This window comes from Salvelinus sp. IW2-2015, linkage group LG33, assembly GCF_002910315.2.
Source record: "Salvelinus sp. IW2-2015 linkage group LG33, ASM291031v2, whole genome shotgun sequence".
Lineage (NCBI taxonomy): Eukaryota > Metazoa > Chordata > Actinopteri > Salmoniformes > Salmonidae > Salvelinus > Salvelinus sp. IW2-2015.
In genome coordinates, this window is record NC_036872.1 from 15,012,486 (window position 1) to 15,036,676 (window position 24,191).

The window sequence follows — 24,191 nt, forward strand, 5'->3', positions numbered from 1 at the left end:
AAAGGAGCCTCAAATGATTGGTGAGGGTGATGGCTCATGAGGATACAGGGTAGGGAGGGAGACCTTGACAAGTGCTGAGAGACAGGCTGCACTGGCCTGGTTAAACACTCCCAATACACAGACTGGCAAAGTTATATGTTTGCCAAGTATTGGGCACAGTCAGGAACAAGGCGCACACATTCGCCCATCTGTCACCAAACACCTCATAGCATACTGCCCAGTGCACAGGCAGTTTATTATACTCAATCTATTCCTCTGAGAGTATACCTGCTATTTGTGCAATGTAAGGGACTGCAGGACTCCTCTTGTGAATAATAAAAGGCTGTCCCAAGCCCCTGTCAGATACAATAGGTTCCTCTCTGTTGTGAATATTAAGAGGATATGTACTGACTGCATCCAGCTTTCAGCCTTTAGTCAACCCAGTCCCAGTTCACTTAAACACAAACAATTCATTTCAAATAAACATTTTGCCTGTAGTCCGCTGACAGATATGGAAATTGAAACTGATGTGGAGGTCTGTCCTGTATATGTGTTTAGGGATTTTATCTGACCATTTCTGTGGCCCAAGAAAAATAATTTTACATTCCTTTTTCATAAAATACTGAAAAACAACAACAAACACAACTGCCAGAAAGACATCTCTCCTCTAACTGTCCTTATTTTCTTACAACTCCCAATCAGGGGCGTCATGCACCAATTATTTTATAGGGAGCACAAAGTACACACATCTCAACCGGGGTGGACTGGGAACAGCCAATTAAGTTGTAGCAGTTTCTTCACCCGTAACCTAATGCAGCGCTCTAGCCCATTAGTGGAAACCAAGACTGTTCTCAGGGAGGGTCAGACTAGCAGAAGTTACTTTTTGTAGCAGGTTAGGAGAATATAAACGGGCAGGTTAGGATAATTAATGTGGCAGGTTAGGATAAATAGGTTAAGGTTAGGAAAAGGGTTAGTGTTAGCTAAAATTGTCCCCAACCTGACTTGAACATATTGTAAACTGTCATGGTCAAAACAAATATATTCAATAGTTGTAAAGATGGGGAGAGGTCTGTCCATAATAAAGAGATGCTCTGCTTTTTTGACACCACACTCCAAAAAGCAAGTCCTGCAGGCTCTAGTTTTGTCTTATCTTGACTATTGTCCAGTCATGTGGTCGAGTGCTCCAAGGAAAGACCTAGTTAAGCTGCAGCTGGCCCAGAACAGAGTGGCATGTCTTGCTCTTCATTGTAATCAGAGGGCTGATATAAATACTATGCATGCCAGTTTCTCTTGGTTAAGAGTTRAGGAAAGACTGACTGCATCACTTCTTTTTATAAGAAATATTAATGCCTTAAAAATTCCAAAATGTTTGCATAGTCAACTTACACACAGCTCTGACACACACACACTTACCCCATCAGACATGCCACGTGGGGTCTTTTCACAGTCCCCAAATCCAAAACAAATTCAAGAAAGTGTACAGTATTAAATAGAGCCATTATTGAATGGAACTCCCATCTCATATTGCTCAAATGAACAGCAAACATGGTTAAAAAAACGAATAAAGCAACACCTCACGGCACAACGCCTCTCCCTTATTTAACCTAGATAGTTTGTGTGAATGTATTAATATGTAGGCTACGTGTGCCTTTTTAAATTGTTATTGATGTAGTTCTGTCCTTGAGCTTTTCTTGTCTATTAATGTTCTGTATTATGTCATGTTTTGTGTGGACCCCAGGAAGAGTAGCTGCTGCTTTCGCAACAGCTAATGGGGATCATAATAAAATACCAAAATACATATCTAGTTACAACCAGGTCTGCCCTGAGAACAGTCTTGGTTTTCACTGATGTTGCTAATGCAGCAGGCGTAAAACAAACTGATCCACTGGTCTGATAGTTTCAAACTGATTGGCTGAACGAATGTATTGCCGGCTGCATCTCCCAATCTGAAATACCTCACCATCAAATGCCGACCACATTACCTACCGAGAGAATTGTCTTCGGTCATTATCACTGCCGTGTATATTCCCCCCAAGCCGACACCGTGACGGCTCTCAATGAACTACACTGGACTATGTGCAAACTGGAAACCGCATTTCCTGAGGCCGCATTTATTGTAGCTGGGGACTTTAATAAAGGAAATCTGAGGAAAATGCTGCCAAGATTCTATCAACACATCTCCTGTGCTACACGCACATCACATACCTTGGATAATCAGATCATGCCTCCATTCTTCTCCTCCCCACCTATAGGCAGAAACTTAAACAGGAAGCATCTGTGGTAAGGACTGTTCAACGTTGGTCTGACCAATCGGAATCTATGCTTAAAGATTGTTTTGATCACGCGGACTGGGAAATGTTCCRGGTCGCCTTTGAGAATACTATCAACGTATACACTGACGCTGTGATTGGGTTCATCAGGAAGTGCATAMAGGATGTTGTTCCCACAGTGACAATTAGAACTTATCCAAACCAAACATGTAGGATGGATGGCAGCATTGGCGCAATACTGAAAGCGGGAACCACTGCATTTAACCATGGCAAGGTGGCTGGGAACATAGACGTGTACAAACTGAACAGCAATGACCTCCGTAAGGCAATCATAGAGGCAAAACGACAGTACGGGGACAAAGTGGATTCGCAATTCAACCCGTCAGACACGAGACCTACTGTATGTGTCAGGGAATCCAGACAATCATGGATTATAAAGAGAAATCCAGCCACGTAATGACACCGACACCTCACTCCAGATAAGCTAAACACCTAGCACCGACACGGGCCTTCTTCGCTCCCTAGGACTGTGTGCTCTCGTTCTCCGTGGTCAACGTGAGTAAGTCATTAAAGCGGGTTAATCCTCGCAAGGCTGCCGGCCCGGACGGCATCCTAAGCCGCATCCTCAGAGCATGTGCAGAGCAGCTGGCTGGTGTGTTTCCGGACATATTCAATCTCTCCATATACCAGTCTGTTGTCCCCACTTGCTTCAAGATGTACACCATTGTTCCTGAACCCAAGAAGGTAAAGGTAACTGAACTAAATGACTATCGCCCCATAGCACTCACTTCTGTGATCATGAAGTGCTTTGAGAGGCTAATTTAAAGACCCTATCACATGCGCCAAATACAAGTGAAATGCTCACTTACAAGCCATTAACCAAAAATACCAACAAAAAAAGTAAGAGATAAGAATAACAAATAATTAAAGAGCAGCAGTAAATAACAATAGCAGGGCTATATACAGGGGGTACCGGTATAGAGGCAATGTGCGGGGGCACCGGTTACTCAAGGTAATTGAGGTAATATGTACATGTAGGTAGAGTTATGAAAGTGACTATGCATAAATGATAACAACAGAGAGTAGCAGCGGTGTAAAATGGGGGGCAATGCAAATAGTCCAGGGTAGCCATTTGATTAGATGTTCAAGAGTCTTATGGCTTGGGGGTAGAAGCTGTTTAGAAGCCTCTTGGACCTAGACTTGGTGCTCCGATAACGCTTGCCATGCGGTAGCAGAGAGAACATTCAATGACTAGGGTGGCTGAAGTCTTTGACAATTTTAGGGCATTCTGACACCGCCTGGTATAGAGGTCCTGGATGGCAGGAAGCTTGGCCCCAGTGGTGTACTGGGCCATACGCACTACCCTCTGTAGTGCCTTGTGGTCAGAGGCCGAGCAGTTGCCATACCAGGCATTGATGCAACCCGTCAGGATGCTCTTGATGGTGCAGCTGTAAAACCTTTTGAGGGTCTGAGGACCCATGCCAAATCTTTTCAGTCTCCTGAGGGGGAATAGGTTTTGTCATGCCCTCCTCACGACTGTCTTGGTATGCTTGGACCATGTTAGTTTGTTGGTGATGTGGACGGCAAGAAATTTGAATCTCTCAACCTGCTCCACTACAGCCCCATCAATGAGAACAGGGGTGTGCTCGGTCCTCCTTTTCCTGTAGTCCACGATCATCTCCTTTGTCTTGATCACATTGAGGGAAAGGTTGTTGTCCTGGGACCACACGGTCAGGTCTCTGACCTCCTCCCTATAGGATGTGTCATCAGCAAACTTAATGATGGTGATGGAGTCATGCCTGGCCGTGCAGTCATGAGTGAACAGGGAGTACAGGAGGGGACTGAGAACACACCCCTGAGGGGCCCCGTGTTGAGAATCAGCGTGGCGGGATGTGTTGTTACCTACCCTTACCACCTGGGGGCGGCCCGTCAGGAAGTCCAGGATCCAGTGTTTAGTCCCAGGGTCCTTAGCTTAGTAATGAGCTTTGAGGCCACTATGGTGTTGAACACTGAGCTGTAGTCAATGAATAGCATTCTCACAAAGGTGTTCCTTTTGTCCAGGTGGGAAAGGGCAGTGTGGAGTGCAATAGAGATTGCATCATCTGTGGATCTGTTAGGGCAGTATGCAAATTGGAGTGGTCTAGGGTTTCTGGGATAATGGTGATCATGTGAGCCATGACCAGCCTTTCAAAGCACTTCATGGCTACAGACGTGAGTGCAATGGGTCGGTAGTCATTTAGGCAGGTTACCTTAGTGTTCCTGGGCACAGGGACTATGGTGGTCTGCTTGAAACATGTTGATATTACAGACTCGGACAGGGAGAGGTTGAAAATGTCAGTGAAGACACTTGCCAGTTGGTCAGCACATGCTCGGAGTACACGTCCTTGTAATCCGTCTGGCCCTGCGGCCTTGTGAATGTTGACCTGTTTAAAGATCTTACTCATGTAACCGATGTGAAATGGCTAGCTAGTTAGCGGGGTGCACGCTAATAGCGTTTCGCTCTGAGACCTTGAAGTAGTTATTCCCCTTGCTCTGCAAGGGCCGTGGCTTTTGTGGAGTGATGGGTAATGATGCTTTGTGGGAGGCAGCTGTTGATGTGTGCAGAGGGTCCCTGGTTCGAGCCCAGGTAGGGGCGAGGAGAGGGAAAGAAGCTACACTGTTACGCTCACATCGGCTGAGGAGAGCATGATCACACAGTCGTCTGGAACAGCCGATTCTCTCATGCATGTTTCAGTGTTACTTGCATAGAAGTTATTTAGCTTGTTTGGTAGGCTCGTGTCACTGGGCAGCTCTCGGCTGTGCTTCCCTTTTGTAGTCTGTAATAGTTCGCAAGCTGTGCCACATCCGACGAGCGTCGGAGCCGGTGTAGTACGATTCGATCTTCGTCCTGTATTGACACTTTGCATGTTTGATGGTTTGTCGGAGGGCATAGAGTGATTTCTTATAAGCTTCCAGGTTAGAATCCCACTCCTTGAAAGCGGCAGCTCTACCCTTTAGCTCAGTGTGAATGTTGCCTGTAATCTATGGCTTCTGATTGGGGTATGTACGTACATTTACTGTGGGGACGATGTCCTCGATGCACTTATTGACATAGCCAGTGACTGATGTGGTGTACCTTATGCAGGTGTGTAACGGGCTTTGCAGGCGTGGGTCCCTGGGCTGAATACATTTTATTCAACTGCTGTAAACCCTCCCACTTGCTAGTCAACAGATTTTCCCGTGGAGTTTTCATTCAATTGAGTTTTCACTACATTTATCTAAAGCCATCCCTTTAAATTGGCATACCGTTAATTACAATTTTCTCAACAGAGTCATGGAGAGCATGGTTCAGAATATTAGGGATCAATTAAAGAAAGCCATGTAAATACTAGGGCCGGAACAATACCAGTATTGTGATACTTGTTCATATCATGGCAAGGAAACAAAACACGAAGCAGTGTCACGACTTCCGCCAAAATCAGTCCCTCTCCTTGTTCGGGCGGCGTTCGGCGGTCGACGTCACCGGCCTTCTAGCCATCGCCGATCCACTTTTCATTTTCCATTTGTTTTGTCTTTGTCTTACACACCTGGTTTCAATCCCCCAATTTCTTGTTCATTATTTAACCCTCTGTTCCCCCATGTTTGTTTGTTTGTTTGAGTAATTGTTTATTGTAATGCCGTCCGTTTTGTGGCCTTGTATTTATACGACGTGTATTGGGATATATTTGAGTAAAATTGCTTTCATTACTCATATCTGCTGTTCTGCGTCTGACTCATCTCACCAGCTACACACAGACCCTTTACAAGCGGATCTAACTTCTTTAGGAAAACAGACCTAATTTTAGAAACAAACATTATTATGTTGTTATCCAGAATAACATAAATTTATTTTCCAAGCTATAGCACACATGATTTTACATCCAGCAGTTTGTTAAAGAGCCAAAGAGTTTGGTCTGCTTCCTGTTTTCATTTTTCATTTTTGCCATGGAAAAAACATTGCGATACTGTTATCGTCCAGGTCAAGTAAATACAAGCATATTCATCTCATTTTCAGTACCAATTGGTATATTTAAAAATAGTCTGAATTTGTATATTATTTAAGGTTAGGAAAGTATTTATGAATAATAAAAAAACTTTAAGCACCAAATATATTGGTGAATAAAAAATACAATGGTTTGATTCATCCTGAAAGTTGTCATATTCAATTGTTCAATCCATGAAATATTGGAAGGTGAGAAAAGTGTACARTAGGGGTTGAACAGTAGTCCTATAAATCTACCCTAATAATCCTCACTAATCATGGAACTGTGATGACAACGGTCCAGTCGTCGTGAACCGTGCACCAGGCTCCAGGCTCCAGGTTTAAACTGATATGTATGGTATGTGTTGCATAATGATTCAAATAGGCTACATGTCCTAAATGATTGCACAAATTGTAATGTGATAGCCATATGATCCACTATTGCTAGCGAACTTCGAGAAAAATCACACAAATGTGACAGAGGAAAGAAAAGTAAACGATGTAATGGAATGATGAACATTTTAAGGAAAGACTAAAGTGACAGACATAAATGTATGTGGGTATAACTGACGTTGGCTACTGATAGTGGCTAATATTTAGCACAATACAAATTGTAAAAAGTAGTCTGGGCATATAATTCAAACATTCTAGAAATCATAAATGAACTCGGTAGGTTTGGCGCTATACTATCATTTGCACATGGCTACAGAAGCCTATAGCTTGGGTCTCCAAATATAATACCTGCAAGTTATAAGGCCAGCATTTAATAAACTCCAATGTGGAAAAGTTATGTTGATATGCTTCAGTTTGCTGCCATATGACTGGTTTCACAATAATTGTAATTTATATTTACAATCCCCTTATCCAAACGGCTTCAATTTACATTTTATCAATTTGTAAACTACAGCGCATGGAGAATGGTGTTATTTCTATCGGGAAAATTAAAGTAATGTTGTTCCAATTGGAACCGACGGGTTTCGCGACCTTATTCATCGTGCATAAAGGTGATAGAATTATGAGGGAATTAAGTCCAGGTCAGAATATTGCGTATCTGTAGAAACACCTTAATTTCTTTGATCTCCACCCCAAACAAATATCGGGTGAATAGCATGTTATTCTCATGTTTATGTTCAAGGTCAGAATACTCGTAGAGAGAAAAGTGCATAAAAGGGAAATACAACCATTTATGCATGCTTTACTCCTCGGAATTACCCCCAAAGAGCTTTGAGTCACCATCATTAAGTATTCACCGCCAAGTCAGTCATTGTGAGTCATCCCAGGTTTCAAAACCTCTAAAGTAGAAGTAAGTCAGAGTCAGAATCTGTCAACTAAAACTTTATTATTGAATAAAACATTGATATACACTAGTATACACATATACACTACACTATATATACTAGTTTTTCATTTGCAAGTATATATTGTTTTCCTTAAGTCCCCCACTATTGGCAAGATAATTATAATTTTGCACAAAAAAACGAAGATAAACAGGCCCATTGGGCTAAAAATGGATCAGCCCATCTGGCATTTGCCCAAAAATCATTGGCCAAATTGTAATATGTTAGCCATATGTTCCACTATTGCTAGCGAACCTCAGGAACAATCACACGAACGTGACCGAGGAAAGAAAAGTAAAAGATGTAATGGAATGAGGCAATATGTATGGAAACTAACACTAAAGTGACAGTTATAAATGCATGTGGGTATAACTGATGGAGAATACACATTAGCAATTTTTGTTTGCTGATAAATGCTTTTTTTCCCMTTGAGACTGAATTGTGATGGCTAGTCCACCTCCGGGTGTTTGTGAAACAGGAAGAGAGGAATCAGATTAACATATTTTGTTAGTTTTTTTCAATTGAAAATCACTTAACAAATAATGATGCACTCTCACAAACAGTAATAGTACACACCCAAACACACAAATGTCAAATGGAAATTAATGTTATTAATGTTACTAATTATTCAGTAAATTATTGATAATTGCTGAATAATTGGTTGAAAACGTCACATCCTTTAATATAACGGCRCCTTTTTTATACACAAGGGGAGGTTCTTGGGACAAGTTAAAAACAGGTTTGTTAAATAAATGACATAAACAGAGTTAACCAATGTGTCAAAACTGAGAATCTAAGCCATTTTCGTCTGATATTTACTACCCTAACATATGAAATTGTTTTAAGATAGTAATTACATGGACCATCTAGCTGTTTTATTTTAGGACCCCTGGGGGTATAAGAAACAAATGTATTTATTTGTATTTTTATGAAACATTGAATTTGGCCTTAACGCTATTAACTCATGGCAACGCACTGAATAACACACAAATACATAGCAAAAAAGATAGGCCAAAAATAAATCAGAAGGAAGTATGGTTTGTAGTGTCTKAAATGCATCAGGTAGGTATTGGAAAKCTCAGGAAAACATCAGGGACRATCATAATGCAATAATTGTCCATTCACTCCCMTTCATTTCATCGCGCAGTCATTTTCTGCTGAGTTGGGATRTGGCTGACCTTACTGTCTAACGAGTCGTCAAGGCTTGGCTAGAGCAAAACAGACTATTATTYAGATGAAATAGGCCAAGAAACAAACATGACAAAAGAATGTYAAAATCAGATTTGCWTCATCAAAGCAACAGTCCAGATTTCCTTAAAGTGTTGTYAACATTTTGAACYAGCTCCTTYTCATATTCCCACAGCTTTTTGTCCACAAGCAGCTGATCTTTAGTGAGGCTCCCTTGCAGGGGAACTCTGACGTGTACTAGCCGACACACATCAGGTGGTACCCAGAAGGTCTCCCCTAAAGTCTTCAGCACAGAGTGAACAGATGTCTGTACTACATGTCTAGGGTTGACAATCAGTTTGGTAGGGTTGATAACAGCTTCTCTCGAGGGTTCTCTGTAAATATGCTCCAGGATATTGATCCCTGGAATTTCCCTCCATTGTGGCAGTTTGAACTTGCCACTGTCWTCGTAATGGTTTTTGGGGAATATGTGGTTCTYGATGASGAAGACTCYTACTCTGGGGTGCTGGTGTTGAARGTCCTCCAGYAGTAGATGCAAATTGGCATGTTGGTAAGGCATCACGATCTCATCAATGTCATGAAGAAGTACATACTTCGACTGGTACATGTATCTATAGATGCATTCATTCAGAGTGGTCAGCTGCCCATAGTAGTGGAGATCTCCTTTGTGCTCCTCAAACCTCCAGCCTTTGGATGGGTTGAGGAAYTGRTCAATCGRCCATTCTACTATTTCCAGTATACCCTCTTCCCTGTAGTGAACTAACACTGGTTCCAAGTCCTGACCACAGCTGGTGTTATAGATAACCACTCTCTGCACCCCAAGGAGTTTGTACATCTCCATAGTTTGGACAAACTGCAGGACATTGTTATAGCCCCCGAAAAGATTGGAGATGCACACTGTAAAGTTGTATGAAAATATCTTCTCCTCTCTCAGTTCTTTGTTTTGTATGGACAGGAAGTGCTGGTTTTGGGTGGCTTTGATATCTGAATGTATTGATATAGTGACATGTGTCACATTATACATAGATGGACTCTGGCACAGCACATCTGTGGTCACAAAGGGGAATCCAAAATGGTTGCTGTGCATCTCCACCTGTGCCACTGAGGCAGGAAAGCAGTCATGTCCACCACAGAAAAAACAATGAAGTGGGTATTTGTTTGTATTTGATTTGATATATATGGACCATGTCCAACATAAACATACCACAGCAAAGAATATTAGAAGACCAAACCTAAATTTCAGCATACTGTAGGCTATGTCCATCAAAATCCAGCTCTGTGATTCCAGACCAGACCTATTGGGGGGAGATGTTATTGTTGAGAGCTCAAGTTCTCTTTTTTAAATACAGTAGCTAACCAATGCAACTTTGTCCTTGTTTTTTTATTTGCGGACTCGGATGTGAATATTTTAACACTGCAACATCCACATTAAAAWATATATAATTTTCCAAATTAGGCTTTTTTTTGATGGGATGCGCATCAGAATGTTTTCACTCTAGTGCAGCAATAATACGAGCACTTAATTTCCAGATGAYGTTAACTATGAGGAAACACCGGTAATTATAATAACAGATTTTAAACATAATAAGGTAGTTGTGAGCTACATATGCTTTTTATCAGCGTAGTATAACATGAATTCGAGGAATCAATGTATTTACAATTGTCTTGATCAAAACAATCAAACATACAAAATGTCCCATTTAATAATAATTGTGTAGGCTACATACCTTATTCATTGATCTTTCTTAGCAGGTACTCCTCAATGCCATCGGAAGAATCCCGGAACATATTCCAGTCTGTGCTAGCAAAACAGTCCTGTAGTTTAGTATTTGCTTCATCTGACCACTTTTTTATAGACCGAGTTACTGGTGCTTCCGGCTTTAATTTTTTGCTTGTAAGCAGGAATCAGGAGGATAGAATTATGATCAGATTTGCCAAATTGAGGGTGAGGGAGAGCTTTGTACGTATCTCTGTGTGTGGAGTAAAGGTGGTCTAGAATTATTTTCCCTCTGGTTGCACATGTGACATGCTAATAGAGATTAGGCAAGACTGATTTAAGTTTCCCTGTAGACCTCACAGTGAAATGCTTACTTACAGGCTCTAACCAATAGTGCAAAAAAGGTATTAGGTGAACAATAGGTAAGTAAAGAAATAAAACAACAGTAAAAAGACAGGCTATATACAGTAGCGAGGCTGTAAAAGTAGTGAGTTAGTCAGGCTGATTGAGGTAGTATGTATATGTAGATATGGTTAAAGTGACTATGCATATATGATGAACAGAGAGTAGCAGTAGCGTAAAAGAGAGGTTGGTGGGTGGTGGGACACAATGCAGACAGCCCGGTTAGCCAATGTGCGGGAGCACTGGTTGGTCGGCCCAATTGAGGTAGTATAGGAATGAATGTATAGTTAAAGTGGCTATGCATATATGATAAACAGAGAGTAGCAGCAGCGTAAAAGAAGGGTTGGGGTTGGGGGGGTACACACAATGCAAATAGTCCGGGTAGCCATTTGATTACCTGTTCAGGAGTCTTATGGCTTGGGGGTAAAAACTGTTGAGAAGCCTTTTTGTCCTAGACTTGGCACTCTGGTACCGCTTGCCATGCGGTAGTAGAGAGAACAGTCTATGACTGGGGTGGCTGGGGTCTTTGACAATTTTTAGGGCCTTCCTCTGGTGTAGAGGTCCTGGATGGCAGGCAGCTTAGCCCCAGTGATGTACTGGGCCGTACGCACTACCCTCTGTAGTGCCTTGCGGTTAGAGGCCGAGCAATTGCCGTACCAGGCAGTGATGCAACCAGTCAGGATGCTCTCGATGTTGCAGCTGTAGAACCTTTTGAGGATCTCAGGATCCATGCCAAATCTTTTTAGTTTCCTGAGGGGGAATAGGCTTTGTCGTTCCCTCTTCACATGCCCTCTTTTCTCCCAGATTTGAAGGGTGCTTTCTCCCAACTGCTGTTTTCAGATCTCTCCCCAAGTTTTCAATGGGATCTAGATCTGGACTCATTGCTGGCGACTTCAGAACAGTCCAGTGTTTTGTCTTGAACCATTCCTGGGTGCTCTTTGAAGTGTGTTTGGGGTCATTRTCCTGCWGKAAGACCCATGACCTTTGACATAGACCAAGCTTTCTGTTACTGGGTCCGACATTGCGCTCCAAAATGCCTTGGTATTATCCTGATTTCATGATGCCATGTACATGTTCAAAGCACCCAGTGCCAGAGGCAGCAAAGCAACCCAAAACATGAACCTCCTCCATGTTTGACTGTAGGGAAGGTGTATTTTCTTTGAAGGCTTCATTTTGTTTTCTGTAAACATAGAGATGGTGTGCTTTACCAAAAATCTCTAATTTGTCCACAGGATAAGGATTTTGGCATGTTCAGGTGTGTTTTGGCAAATTGCTGTCAAGCTTTCTTATGTCTCTCTCTCAGCAGTGGGGTCCTCCTGGGTCTCCTACCTTATAACCCCCTTTCATTGAGTTGGCGACGGAAGGTGCGAGTTGAAACTGTCATACCTTGTGTCTGAAGGTCAGCTTGAATCTGTGTGGCAGTTGATCGAGGAGCTTTCTCCACCATTCAAACAATCCTTTGCTTCAATCTTCCATTAAGTTCTCTCTGCTTGGCTACAGTGGCATGGGCCTTAAACTTCTTGATAACATTACATACAGTGGAAACAGGAACATCAAGGTCTCTGGAGATGGACCTGTAGCCTTTAGATTGTCCATGCTTGGCTACAATCTTGTGTCTGACCTCCTCAGATAATACTCTGGTTTTCTTTCTTTTTTCCATGCYCATTGCAGTATACACAGTGACACAAAAYGGGAGAATAAGTCCTTTTCTCTATTCAAACTGGTTGAATGAGTGATTTTGATATTGCAGGCACCTGCAACTCACGACATGTGAGTTCAATTCCAAAGTAAAGGAGAATCACCTGCATGAAATCAAATTACTTCTAACTACTTCTAGAAGGTGCCAATAATATTGTCCGAGCCATTTTAGGATTTCTTTGTGGAATAAGCTAACATTTAGTAAATTATTCCTATTTTTTTGTTTTGTTCAACTGCAACCAAAGACATACATATGTGGATACCAAAATATGTTTTAATTTCAACACAACAGTTTTCTGGAAGAAATGGTGCAAAATTTGCAAGGGTGACAATATTTTTTCTAGGTACTCTTTGCCTGGTCCAGTCAGTGTGCTGCCTCTGCAAAATACCATTGACAGATCTTTTTGTAAATAATGATGATAAAATGTGGGATAAAAATGAAGAAATAACAAACCTGAGGGGGCACCTGCCCTTGTGCCCCCTATGGACATGACATCACTAACTGTAATGACAAAGTCTCTCATCCAGAACACCACAGCACACCACTAGAGATGGCACTCTCAAGGTGATATTATTTAAAAGGAATCCCAGCTCCACTGCCGTTGTGCCTTTGACCAAGGCACATAACGCCAAAATTTCTCCAACTGCACTGCACCGCTGCTGACCCTGTTCCACATTGGTGTGTGTCTGCTGGTTAATTAGGGAAGAGAACGAATCTCTGTTTCTAACCAAATGGAAAATAAAGTATCTATTCTGTTATATTCTCTTACACTTAATTGCTGTTCATCTTGAATAATTTCACAATACCTCTGATTTACAGTTCGAGACAGACTATCGAAAATTGCACAGGAAATAAACGGTTAATAGCACATGTTGTCCTGAGGTTCAGGACTGCGATGTCAGGCGCTTCTGAATCTAGCTGACGCCAGTGGATGAGACCGGCAGGAGAAGCGCGCTCTTGTAGACTACAGAAGCCTCGCGGGAAAAGCAGATAATTCGTCCATTTACAGTTAATTCCGGATGCCTGTCTGAAGATGAAGGTGAGTGTTTCAAAAGAAATCTGCCATCATGTCTTTCTTTTACAAGGGTATTATTTGTCATAGATAGTGGAAGTAGCTTTAGAAGTAAACGAATGAGAGGTAACAAACCGAAGAGGTCAGCCTTCACCGTCGCCATATCCATTTCTGTTTGTGTTGCTAAGCAATAGCGCTGAATCAGTCTCTGCTACTGGTATTCTACTTTCGCAAACTGGTAGCCTACTTTTTGACTGTTCCGTTATTGAGTTGTTATTTTGTTCAAAGAAACATCGCACAGCCTGGGTATAGTAGAAATATTGTAGTGAACTCAAACCAAAATGTAATGAGGAGTAAAATTATTATATGTAATTTAGATATGTTATTTTCTTTGAGCCTGGCAGAATGTCTTAATGTTTTTGGATAATTGATATGCTAGATTGAATGACATAGGGCAATTCCAAGGTAATGCTGAGACTTAGATTTTTCACTTTAAAATGTAGGCTATGTCAAACTAAAAAAATATGATTGCAAAGTTAAAGAAACCATACAACTCTATGCACAATAGACTACTTTTATTAATTACCACTGAACATTTTACCAAAGCACATTTACTTGAACAGTGCAGATGCAAAGTTTGGTAACAGAAGGAAGATTTGTGCTGTTTGTTCTGTCATTCCATTACCAAACTTTGCATCTGCACTGCAAGAGCATTGTGAGGACTGCATACAGGAGCAGGGCATTTCTCTCAACCCAATGAAGCCAAGCAAGTTGCTGTTTCATTATTGTCTGTGAATGCTTGAGGAGAACTCGGCATTGACAAGTGCTCAGCATTTGACACTGTCATTGGTGTGGAGTGGGTGAGATTCCAGGGATTAAGGCTTGCTGATGTTCACAGCAATCTTGCCCTCCTGGCACTGTCCTGACCTTGCAACTGCTGTTTGTTTTTTTACAGTGTCTGGGTTACTCGGGACCATGGAGCTGAGCAAACACAAGACGATGATTACCGTCACCACAGTCACATGCATAGAGAAGACAGTTCTGGCCAAGAACAGAACAAACACAGACATAGACCCTAATGCTTAGTGAGGAAAGGTGCCGTATTGTCCTGTGCTGTACTGAGACTCAGCCACCTACTGAGGTAGCATCTATGAATGCCATCTCAGGCCTGTGACACAGAGAAATTCCATTATTCATCTCCTGGCCACTGTGAGGCCAGGAAGGAGGGAGAATTATGAGTCAGAATGGAAGAGAAAAGAGAACTGTCACTCTGTAAATCCCTCAGCCTGTAAACTCACTGGGACATTTTTATTTTCTCTCTAATTTTCTGTATTTTGCATTTAAAATGACACTTTAAGTCGCAAAGACCTTTTGACTTTGTATTTTCTGCTGCCGTGTTTGAAGGAAGTCCTGCTGGGATCTGAGTTCAAGCCTGGGGTGTAATTGAAAAGGGAGTGCATCTAAGGCTGAGCCCTGTTCATTGTATTTTTTTTACCCACCCCCTTATCTCAGCTGTCAAGAGGGAGGATTCTCTTATAAGTTACCCGAAGCCACAGAGACAGTGGTGGGAAAAGAGGGTGGGAGGAAGATAAAGGAGGGGTGAAAGGAACAGTGAGCTGAGTGTGAGGGAGTGTGTACATACATCCCAGAGACTGAGTGACTCCTGTAACCAAGGACAAAGGTAGCAACGCATCACAACGTCACTCTCGCCCACTGAACATTCTAAAGAAAGGGGAGGCGAGCACTCTGAATCAACAGTCTCCCATTATTCAGTGCTGAGCCCCTGGGGTTGGAGTGATTGCCCTGGAGTGCTGAAGTCTGGGCACATCTTGGCCACATACAGAGTGGACTGCACTGAACAGAAGCCTGGTGGGTGGATGGAGTTCAAATCTCTGCCAGAGTTTACTGTTCTCTTATTTCAGTGGTATAATTGCATTGCTTTCTTTAACTGGCCCATATTTGCATCTGTTTGACCAGCGAGGACTGAGGAGTAGACTGAGAGGGGTGTTCAGTGTGTGTCAAGGTGGAGCTGGAGGAGGCGTGAAGGAGTAACCCAAGGCAGTGAGGACAAAGGTACCCACCATGGGAAAATCAAACAGCAAGCTCAAGCAGGAGGTGGTGGAGGAACTCACCAGGAAGACCTACTGTGAGTGGCCGTTTTTTTAATGTTCTATCTTCTATCTATCTTTTTTCAACTGGACTGAGATAGGACGTGGATTGTATAAAATGCTAATATTTTATTTTGGGATAACAAAATCATTGTAACATGGATTAATAAATAACCTATACTAATACATGCCTATTTCAAAGCTATGTAACAGCATTAAAACAGCACTATAAGAGCACTGAACCAAGTCTGATTTAGTGCTGGTGAATTTTCTAGTGCATTTTATGATGAGCAATATTGAATAAAATACTAAATGTGTACCTCATATGACCTGGTTTCCATGTAGCCTGTATAAGACATCTAGGCTTCTGTTTCTCTTAATCCTCAGAAACAACAGCACAAATTAAAGGCCCAATGCAGCCGTTTTATATCAATATTAAATCATTTCTGGGTAACAATTAAGTACCCTACTGTAATAGATGAATATTAACATGTGCAAAAATAGCTTTTTTTAAAACAATTTCTCAAGCAAGAATTTTGCTATGACTGTCTGGGAGTGGTCTACGTGGGGAGGGAAAACTGGCAGAGAGGTTTGGAACCGCATGGTGATGTCACCATGGAAACTCCAGCCCATGCAAACCTGCTGATTAGAAGGTCCTGTGTAGATTGTATTTTTAACAAGAAACTATCAGGAAATAACACTGATCACATTTTTCACACTTTTACAGTATTTGTTTCACCAGCTGTTACAATATGATAAAACACATAGGAAAACAGAATTTTTACTGCCCTGGGCCTTTAAATGTCATCTCCTCTGTGGATATAGCCTAGGCTTCATATTTTTGGCTGGCATAAATATTTCTATGGTGTCACAAATTGTGATTAGTTCAGGTCTTTGGAAACAGTCCACTGGGAAGGAGAGATATATGAATATGCAGATGGAGTTAAGACTTTGGATCAGCAATCAAGCTGGTGGTGGTTTGCCAAAAGTGAGCAAATATGGGCTTGATGGAGCCTTCATACATTGCCATTAGTGTATGCACATTTAGGCAAAGGTCTTCAAGTAGCAGGCAAAATAACACTATTTTCATTGTGTGCAATAGGTCACTTAGCCTAAGTCAGGCAAAGTGGACTGGAGGCATTTGCATCAATAACAAGATAATCACAATTATGTTAATTAGGATCTCTAATCACAGAATGAACATATCCACATACAGTTGAAGTCAGAAGTTCACATACACCTTAGCCAAATACATTTAAACTGTTTTTCACAATTCCTGACATTTAATCCTAGTAAAAATGTCCTGTCTTAGGTCAGTTAGGATCACCACTTTATTTTAAGAATGTGAAATGTCAGAATAATAGTAGAGAGAATGATTTATTTCAGCTTTTTGTCTTTCATCACATTCCCAGTGGGTCAGAAGTTTACATACAACATTTTTATAGGATTGAGGTCAGGACTTTGTGATGGCCATTCCAATACCTTGACTTTGTTGTCCTTAAGCCATTTTGCCACAACTTTGGAAGTATGCTTGGGGTCATTGTCTATTTGGAAGACCCATTTACGACCAAGCTTCAACTTCCTGACTGATGTCTTGAGATGTTGCTTCAATGTATCCACATAATTTTCCTGCCTCATGATGCCATCTATTTTGTGAAGTGCACCAGTCCCTCCTGCAGCAAAGCACCCCCACAACATGATGCTGTCACCCCCGTGCTTCACGGTTGGGATGGTGTTCTTTGGCTTGCAAGCTTCCCCCTTTTTCCTCCAAACATAACAATGGTCATAATGGCCAAACAGTTCTATTTTTGTTTCATCAGACCAGAGGACATTTCTCCAAAATGTACAGTCTTTGTCCCCATGTGCAGTTGCAAACCATAGTCTGGCTTTTTTATGGTGGTTTTGGAGCAGTGGCTTCTTCCTTGCTGAGCGGCCTTTCAGGTTATGTCGATATAAGACTCGTTTTACTGTGGATATAGATACTTTTGTACCTGTTTCCTCCAGCATCTTCACAAGGTCCTTTACTGTTGTTCTGGGATTGATTTGAACCTTTCGCACCAAAGGACGTTCATCTCTAGGAGACAGAATGCGTCTCCTTCCTGAGCGGTATGACGGCTGCGTGGTTCCATGGTGTTTATACTTGCGTACTATTGTTTGTACAGATGAACGTGGTACCTTCAGGTGTTTGGAAATTGCTCCCAAGGATGAACCAGAGTTGTGGGGGTCTACAATTTATTTTCTGAGGTCTTTTGGCTGATTTCTTTTGATTTTCCCATGATGTCAAGCAAAGAGGCACTGAGTTTGAAGGTAGGCCTTGAAATACATCCACGGGTACACCTACAATTGACTCAAATTATGTCAATTAGCCTATCAGAAGCTTCTAAAGCCATGACATCGTTTTCTGGAATTTTCCAAGCTGTTTAAAGGCACAGTCAACTTAGTGAATGTAAACTTCTGACCCCCTGGAATTGTGACACAGTGAAATAATCTGTCTGTAAACAATTGTTGGAAAAGTGACTTGTGTCATGCACAAAGTATATGTCCTAACCGACTTGCCAAAACTATAGTTTGTTAACAAGACATTTGTGGAGTGGTTGAAAAATGATTTTAATGACTCCAACATAAGTGTATGTAAACTTCCGACTTCAACTGTAGCCATTTAAATGAAGCTGTCCATTTTGCAAATAAATATTGCTTTTTGTTCCTTCAGCATTTAGAAGACTAGAGTTGAAACTTTCCATTTGTGCTCACAGTATTGAGTCTAGTGGGGTGGTGGTTAGCTTGTAGCATTGCATGCCAGGTGTTGGGTGGGAGTTGACAGCCAATGGCTGCCTAATGACAGTTCTGTTCACGCGGTGGGCTTCACCACACCACAACCAGGGAAGGCTGCTGTGGCAGGAGATTGAAGTGCTGAGGAAGATTGGACTTCGTGCTGGGATGGGCTGTTTGCTGCTCTCCTTTATCCAGCTCTCTCTTTTCTGTTTTCTCCTTCTCTCTCTCTCCCTCCACATCCCCTAATTGCCCTATTTGAGCAGGGAATGGAACAGTATAATTAGGATCTCATCTCCTTAGCTTTGCACAGAGGGGCACCCAGCCTTTTCTCCCAGCATGCCCACTCCCTTACCCCACTCTCGTCTAATTTAGACCCCTTATCATTTCTTCCCTCATTCCATCTCATTTTCTTTCTGATTCTTCTTCTCCCTCTCCTGTTGAGAGGCTTAAATATTCTTCCTCTGACTTATAAATCATATCCTTTCTTCCTTTCTCATCGGAAGTTGTTTTCAGTGATCAATTTTGAGCCCAGGAAGTTGTTGGCCTGTTTTCAGTGCCATAATAAAAGATTAAAAGAAGCTGGCTTACCCTACTGTCCTGTCCATGGCACACACCCAGATTAGAGGAGGAGCACCGTCTGCGCGTTAACAATTTCAGGATGCAGTTCTGGAGATTGTGTTTTTTTTGCATCTAAGGTAATTTGACAGCCAGTCAAGTAAATCTCATAAGCAACGTCTTTACTCCTATTGCCAACCTCACTTTGATCCAATGTCAAGTTTGAGACATTTTCTTTTGACACTTCAAAGTAAAAGCCTGTCTATAATTATACCAGTCTTACACGTTTGGTTGTGCGGGCAGAAAGCAGAGATACTTCCTCTGCTTTCCTTCTTTTTCTATTAGCTATTTCAATTTGCCAATTTAACAAGCATTTAATATTGCATGTTATGGCTTAAAACATACCCATATTTTAATGTTAGGGGGCCTCAGTTTATCCTACTGTACCTAAAACTAAACAAGCCTAAATGGTTTTCCAAATGACTGGTCTGATATCATATGGAAAGAGGAATCCCAGTCAAATAACTTGAGGATGTAATAGGTGTTTTTGTTAGCCGTCAGACTCAGCTCAGAGGTTGATACTGACAGAGTGCAAGCTGGATGTGAGTAGGCCTGCAGGGCAAATTAGCTGCTAGCCCTGGCCTCACTACTCTTCTCCCTCCTCATAGGCTGATTGTATTACTGCCCATTGCCTTTGACTGAGTTACATAATCAAACTTGATTAAATCTCAGCCATGGTGAATTGCCTAGATTTTTGGGCGGCATTGACTTTTGAGGCCAATTTAATGGCTTGCCTGACAGTCGTGAGATTGACTCTGTAATTTATGAATGTGTCACACGATAATTCTCTGTGAAGCGCTGAGCAAAGCAGGGATGTACATGTGGGCGTAGGGCGTAGGCTATACCCTCAGTAGAAATTGGTTGCATCATGTCTCTTTACTGCTCTGATACTAACTGCACCAGTCAGCCACAATACTGGACAATGATTCTAGGCTAATAAAAATATTGTAACTAGTCTGTTAAAACCTCTACGGGATCGGTGTACCCCCTGCGGGATGGCTGAGCTAACGTGCACTAATGTGATTAGCATGACGTTGTAAGGAACAAGAACATTTCCCAGGACATAGACATGTCTTATATGGGCAGAAAGATCAAATGTATCATAGTTTTGTTTGATAAAATCTATTTTTATATTCAAATGTAGGAACTGGGTTCTTGGGTACTTGGGTACTTGAAAATGTATCAATTAGGGCCTCCCGGTGGCGCAGTGGTCTAAGGCAACAGGGAATGGCAGGGAATGGATGCTACCCGTTAGATAAAATACGGAACGGTTCCGTATTTCACTGAAAGAATAAACGTTTTGTTTTCGAGATGATAGTTTCCGGATTCGACCATATTAATGACCTAAGGCTTGTATTTCTGTGTGTTATTATGTTATAATTAAGTCTATGATTTGATAGAGCAGTTAGACTGAGCGGTGGTAGGCAGCAGCAGGCTCGTAAGCATTCATTCAAACAGCACTTTAGTGCGTTTTGCCAGCAGCTCTTCGCAATGCTTCAAGCATTGCGCTGTTTATGACTTCAAGCCTATCAACTCCCGAGATTAGGCTGGTGTAACCGATGTGAAATAGCTAGCTAGTTAGCTGGGTGCGTGCTAATAGCGTTTCAAACGTCACTCGCTCTGAGACTTGGAGTAGTTGTTCCCCTTGCTCTGCATGGGTAACGCTGCTTCGAGGGTGGCTGTTGTCGATGTGTTCCTGGTTCGAGCCCAGATCGGAGCGAGGAGAGGGACGGAAGCTATACTGTTACACTGGCAATATTAAAGTGCCTATAAGAACATCCAATAGTCAAAGGTATATGAAATACAAATCGTATAGAGAGAAATAGTCCTATAATTCCTATAATAACTACAACCTAAAACTTCTTACCTGGGAATATTGAAGAATCATGTTTAAAGGAACCACCAGTTTTCATATGTTCTCATGTTCTGAGCAAGGAACTTAAACGTTAGCTTTCTTACATGGCACATATTGCACTTTTACTTTCTTCTCCAACACTTTGTTTTTGCATTATTTAAACCAAATTGAACATGTTTCATTATTTATTTGAGGCTAAATTGATTTTATTGATGTATTATATTAAGTAAAAAAATCGTCCGATTAATCGGTATCGTCTTTTTTTGGTCCTCCATGTATCGGTATCGGCGTTGAAAAATCATAATCGGTCGACCTCTACTCTATATATCATCAAAGTGTGTCATTGTTAATCCCAAATTACTTGTATAATACAACAATTACTGATCTTAATGCAATTGACAAAAATAACCCTTATTTCAGTATAGATATAAGTACTGTAATTACATGCATGTATATTTAAAAAAGTCAAAAGTGGACACATTTTATTTTTACAATTTATCCAAGGTCTTTACTGGTAATATTGGTTTGATTGTTATATTAAGACGTGGATATTTTAGGTTATAAGGTATTTTAGATGTATATCTGGGTTGAATAAGATCCTATGGGCAAACGGCATAACACAATATGAGATATGGACCAAAAACTTGGGATATCCAACAACAATATAGGTAAGTGTGAAAACAGGTACACATGTCAAAATGGAGGATATCCTCCTTTAATTAGTGGGGTTGATCTTTGCTGGAACACAAACTGTCGATTATGGCGTAAAGAAAATTAAATGGAGTTTATACACCCCATATTTCTTGATAAACCCTACTTAATCAAATAACTGTTTTTTTTTGTTTTTTTTTATCGTGAAATTAGAATGGTATTTGAAGAAAACCAGATCAAAGTATTATGACCAACGTTTGAAAAATGACTTGCTTCTACATTGATAACATTTAATCATAAAGTTTCTGGTCCCCTCCCCCATGTCAAACACTTAGATTCATTATTGAGGGGACAAGGTGACATTACCTTAACTCTCATTTAAATACACCAATGGTAACATGATATCCTCTTACTTCATTGAAATAAGTACTGCCTTGTAACCAACATCGGAGAAAACGTGTTTCAAGAGGAGCGTGGTTTATATAGCTAGATAGCTACTCTACAGGTGCCAAAATTTGACTGTAGGATGTCAGCAAAACTCTATTAATCTATGGCAAAGATACTTACAATAAGCTCCCTGCCAACTCAGCCTGTCTTTTCAAACTTCCTGGTAGTTAGCCATGAGAGAAAAAGTACTTTTCAGAATGACTGTTTAGGACCTTCCGATTTAAGTAGTGGTCCTAGTAAATAAAGAAAGTTACCAACACAGCACATCCAAATTAAGGTTCTCATTACCGAAACGGACCTAAAAATGGTGTGGTAATGAGAAATTGGTGTTTCGGTAATGTTACCTCCTAAACTCAATCTGCAAATAATAGAAGACAGATTATTATGAGTCAGCAAACAATTGACCACATCACATCACTAAAGCACATTCATGCCACCATGTTAACCATGGTAATGGTTCTCTGACTTTTCTCCAATTTGAGATTTTTTGCCATTTTGATAATGAAAAGGCCAAGTGGGGTATTGGGGTTGTTTGAGAATAAGAACCTTTTTCTGAAGGCATATACAGTGGGGAGAACAAGTATTTGATACACTGCCGATTTTGCAGGTTTTCCTACTTACAAAGCATGTAGAGGTCTGTAATTTTTATCATAGGTACACTTCAACTGTGAGAGACGGAATTTAAAACAAAAATCCAGAAAATCACATTGTATGATTTTTAAGTAATTAATTCGCATTTTATTGCATGACATAAGTATTTGATCACCTACCAACTAGTAAGAATTCCGGCTCTCACAGACCTGTTAGTTTTTCTTTAAGAAGCCCTCCTGTTCTCCACTCATTACCTGTATTAACTGCACCTGTTTGAACTCGTTACCTGTATAAAAGACACCTGTCCACACACTCAATCAAAGCAGACTCCAACCTCTCCCACAATGGCCAAGACCAGAGATCTGTGTAAGGACATCAGGGTAAAATTGTAGACCTGCACAAGGCTGGGATGGGCTACAGGACAATAGGTAAGCAGCTTGGTGAGAAGGCAACAACTGTTGGCGCAATTATTAGAAAATGGAAGAAGTTCAAGATGACGGTCAATCACCTTCGGTCTAGGGCTCCATGCAAGATCTCACCTCGTGGGGCATCAATGATCATGAGGAAGGTGAGGGATCAGCCCAGAACTACACGGCAGGACCTGGTCAATGACCTGAAGAGAGCTGGGACCACAGTCTCAAAGAAACCATTAGTAACACACTACGCCGTCATGGATTAAAATCCTGCAGCGCACGCAAGGTCCCCCTGCTCAAGCCAGCGCATGTCCAGGCCCGTCTGAAGTTTGCCAATGACCATCTGGATGATCCAGAGGAGGAATTGGAGAAGGTCATGTGGTCTGATGAGACAAAAATAGAGCTTTTTGGTCTAAAACTCCACTCGTCGTGTTTGGAGGAGAAGAAGGATTAGTACAACCCCAAGAACACATCCTAACCGTGAAGCTTGGAGGTGGAAACATCATTCTTTGGGGATGCTTTTCTGCAAAGGGGACAGGACGACTGCACCGTATTGAGGGGAGGATGGATGGGGCCATGCATCGCGAGATCTTGGCCAACAACTCCTTCCCTCAGTAAGAGCATTGAAGATAGGTCGTGGCTGGGTCTTCCAGCATGACAACGACCCGAAACACACAGCCAGGGCAACTAGGAGTGGCTCCGTAAGAAGCATCTCAAGGTCCTGGAGTGGCCTAGCCAGTCTCCAGACCTGAACCCAATAGAAATCTTTGGAGGGAGTGAAAGTCCGTATTGCCAGCGACAGCCCCGAAACCTGAAGGATCTGGAGAAGGTCTGTATGGAGGAGTGGGCCAAAATCCCTGCTGCAGTGTGTGCAAACCTGGTCAAGAACTACAGGAAACGTATGATCTCTGTAATTGCAAAACAAAGGTTTCTGTACCAAATATTAAGTTCTGCTTTTCTGATGTATCAAATACTTATGTCATGCAATAAAATGCAAATTAATTACTTAAAAATCATACAATGTGATTTTCTGGATTTTTGTTTTAGATTCCGTCTCTCACAGTTGAAGTGTACCTGTGATAAAAATTACAGACCTCTACATGCTTTGTAAGTAGGAAAACCTGCAAAATCGGCA

General features: G+C 41.5%; 2 protein-coding genes across 2 annotated transcripts in view; one reads left to right on the plus strand and one right to left on the minus strand.

The window, feature by feature from the left end:
* Window positions 1-8,455: 8,455 nt before the first annotated feature.
* LOC111958139 (uncharacterized) lies at window positions 8,456-12,340 on the minus strand. Its single transcript, XM_070437104.1, has 2 exons — window positions 12,280-12,340; window positions 8,456-9,875 (listed from the first exon to the last, which is right to left on the minus strand). Exons 1-2 carry the CDS (start codon window positions 12,338-12,340, stop codon window positions 8,878-8,880), a joined length of 1,059 nt encoding a protein of 352 aa, XP_070293205.1. The 3' UTR covers window positions 8,456-8,877.
* A 3,043-nt stretch (window positions 12,341-15,383) lies between these two features.
* The window catches only part of LOC111957386 (neuronal calcium sensor 1), a 28,997-nt gene continuing 20,189 nt past the window's right edge, over window positions 15,384-24,191 (plus strand). The window contains exons 1-2 of the mRNA XM_023978184.2: window positions 15,384-15,473; window positions 15,582-15,750. Coding sequence (XP_023833952.1) covers window positions 15,687-15,750 — 64 coding nt within the window. The 5' untranslated portion in view covers window positions 15,384-15,473; window positions 15,582-15,686. The remainder of the gene's footprint in view (window positions 15,474-15,581; window positions 15,751-24,191) is intronic.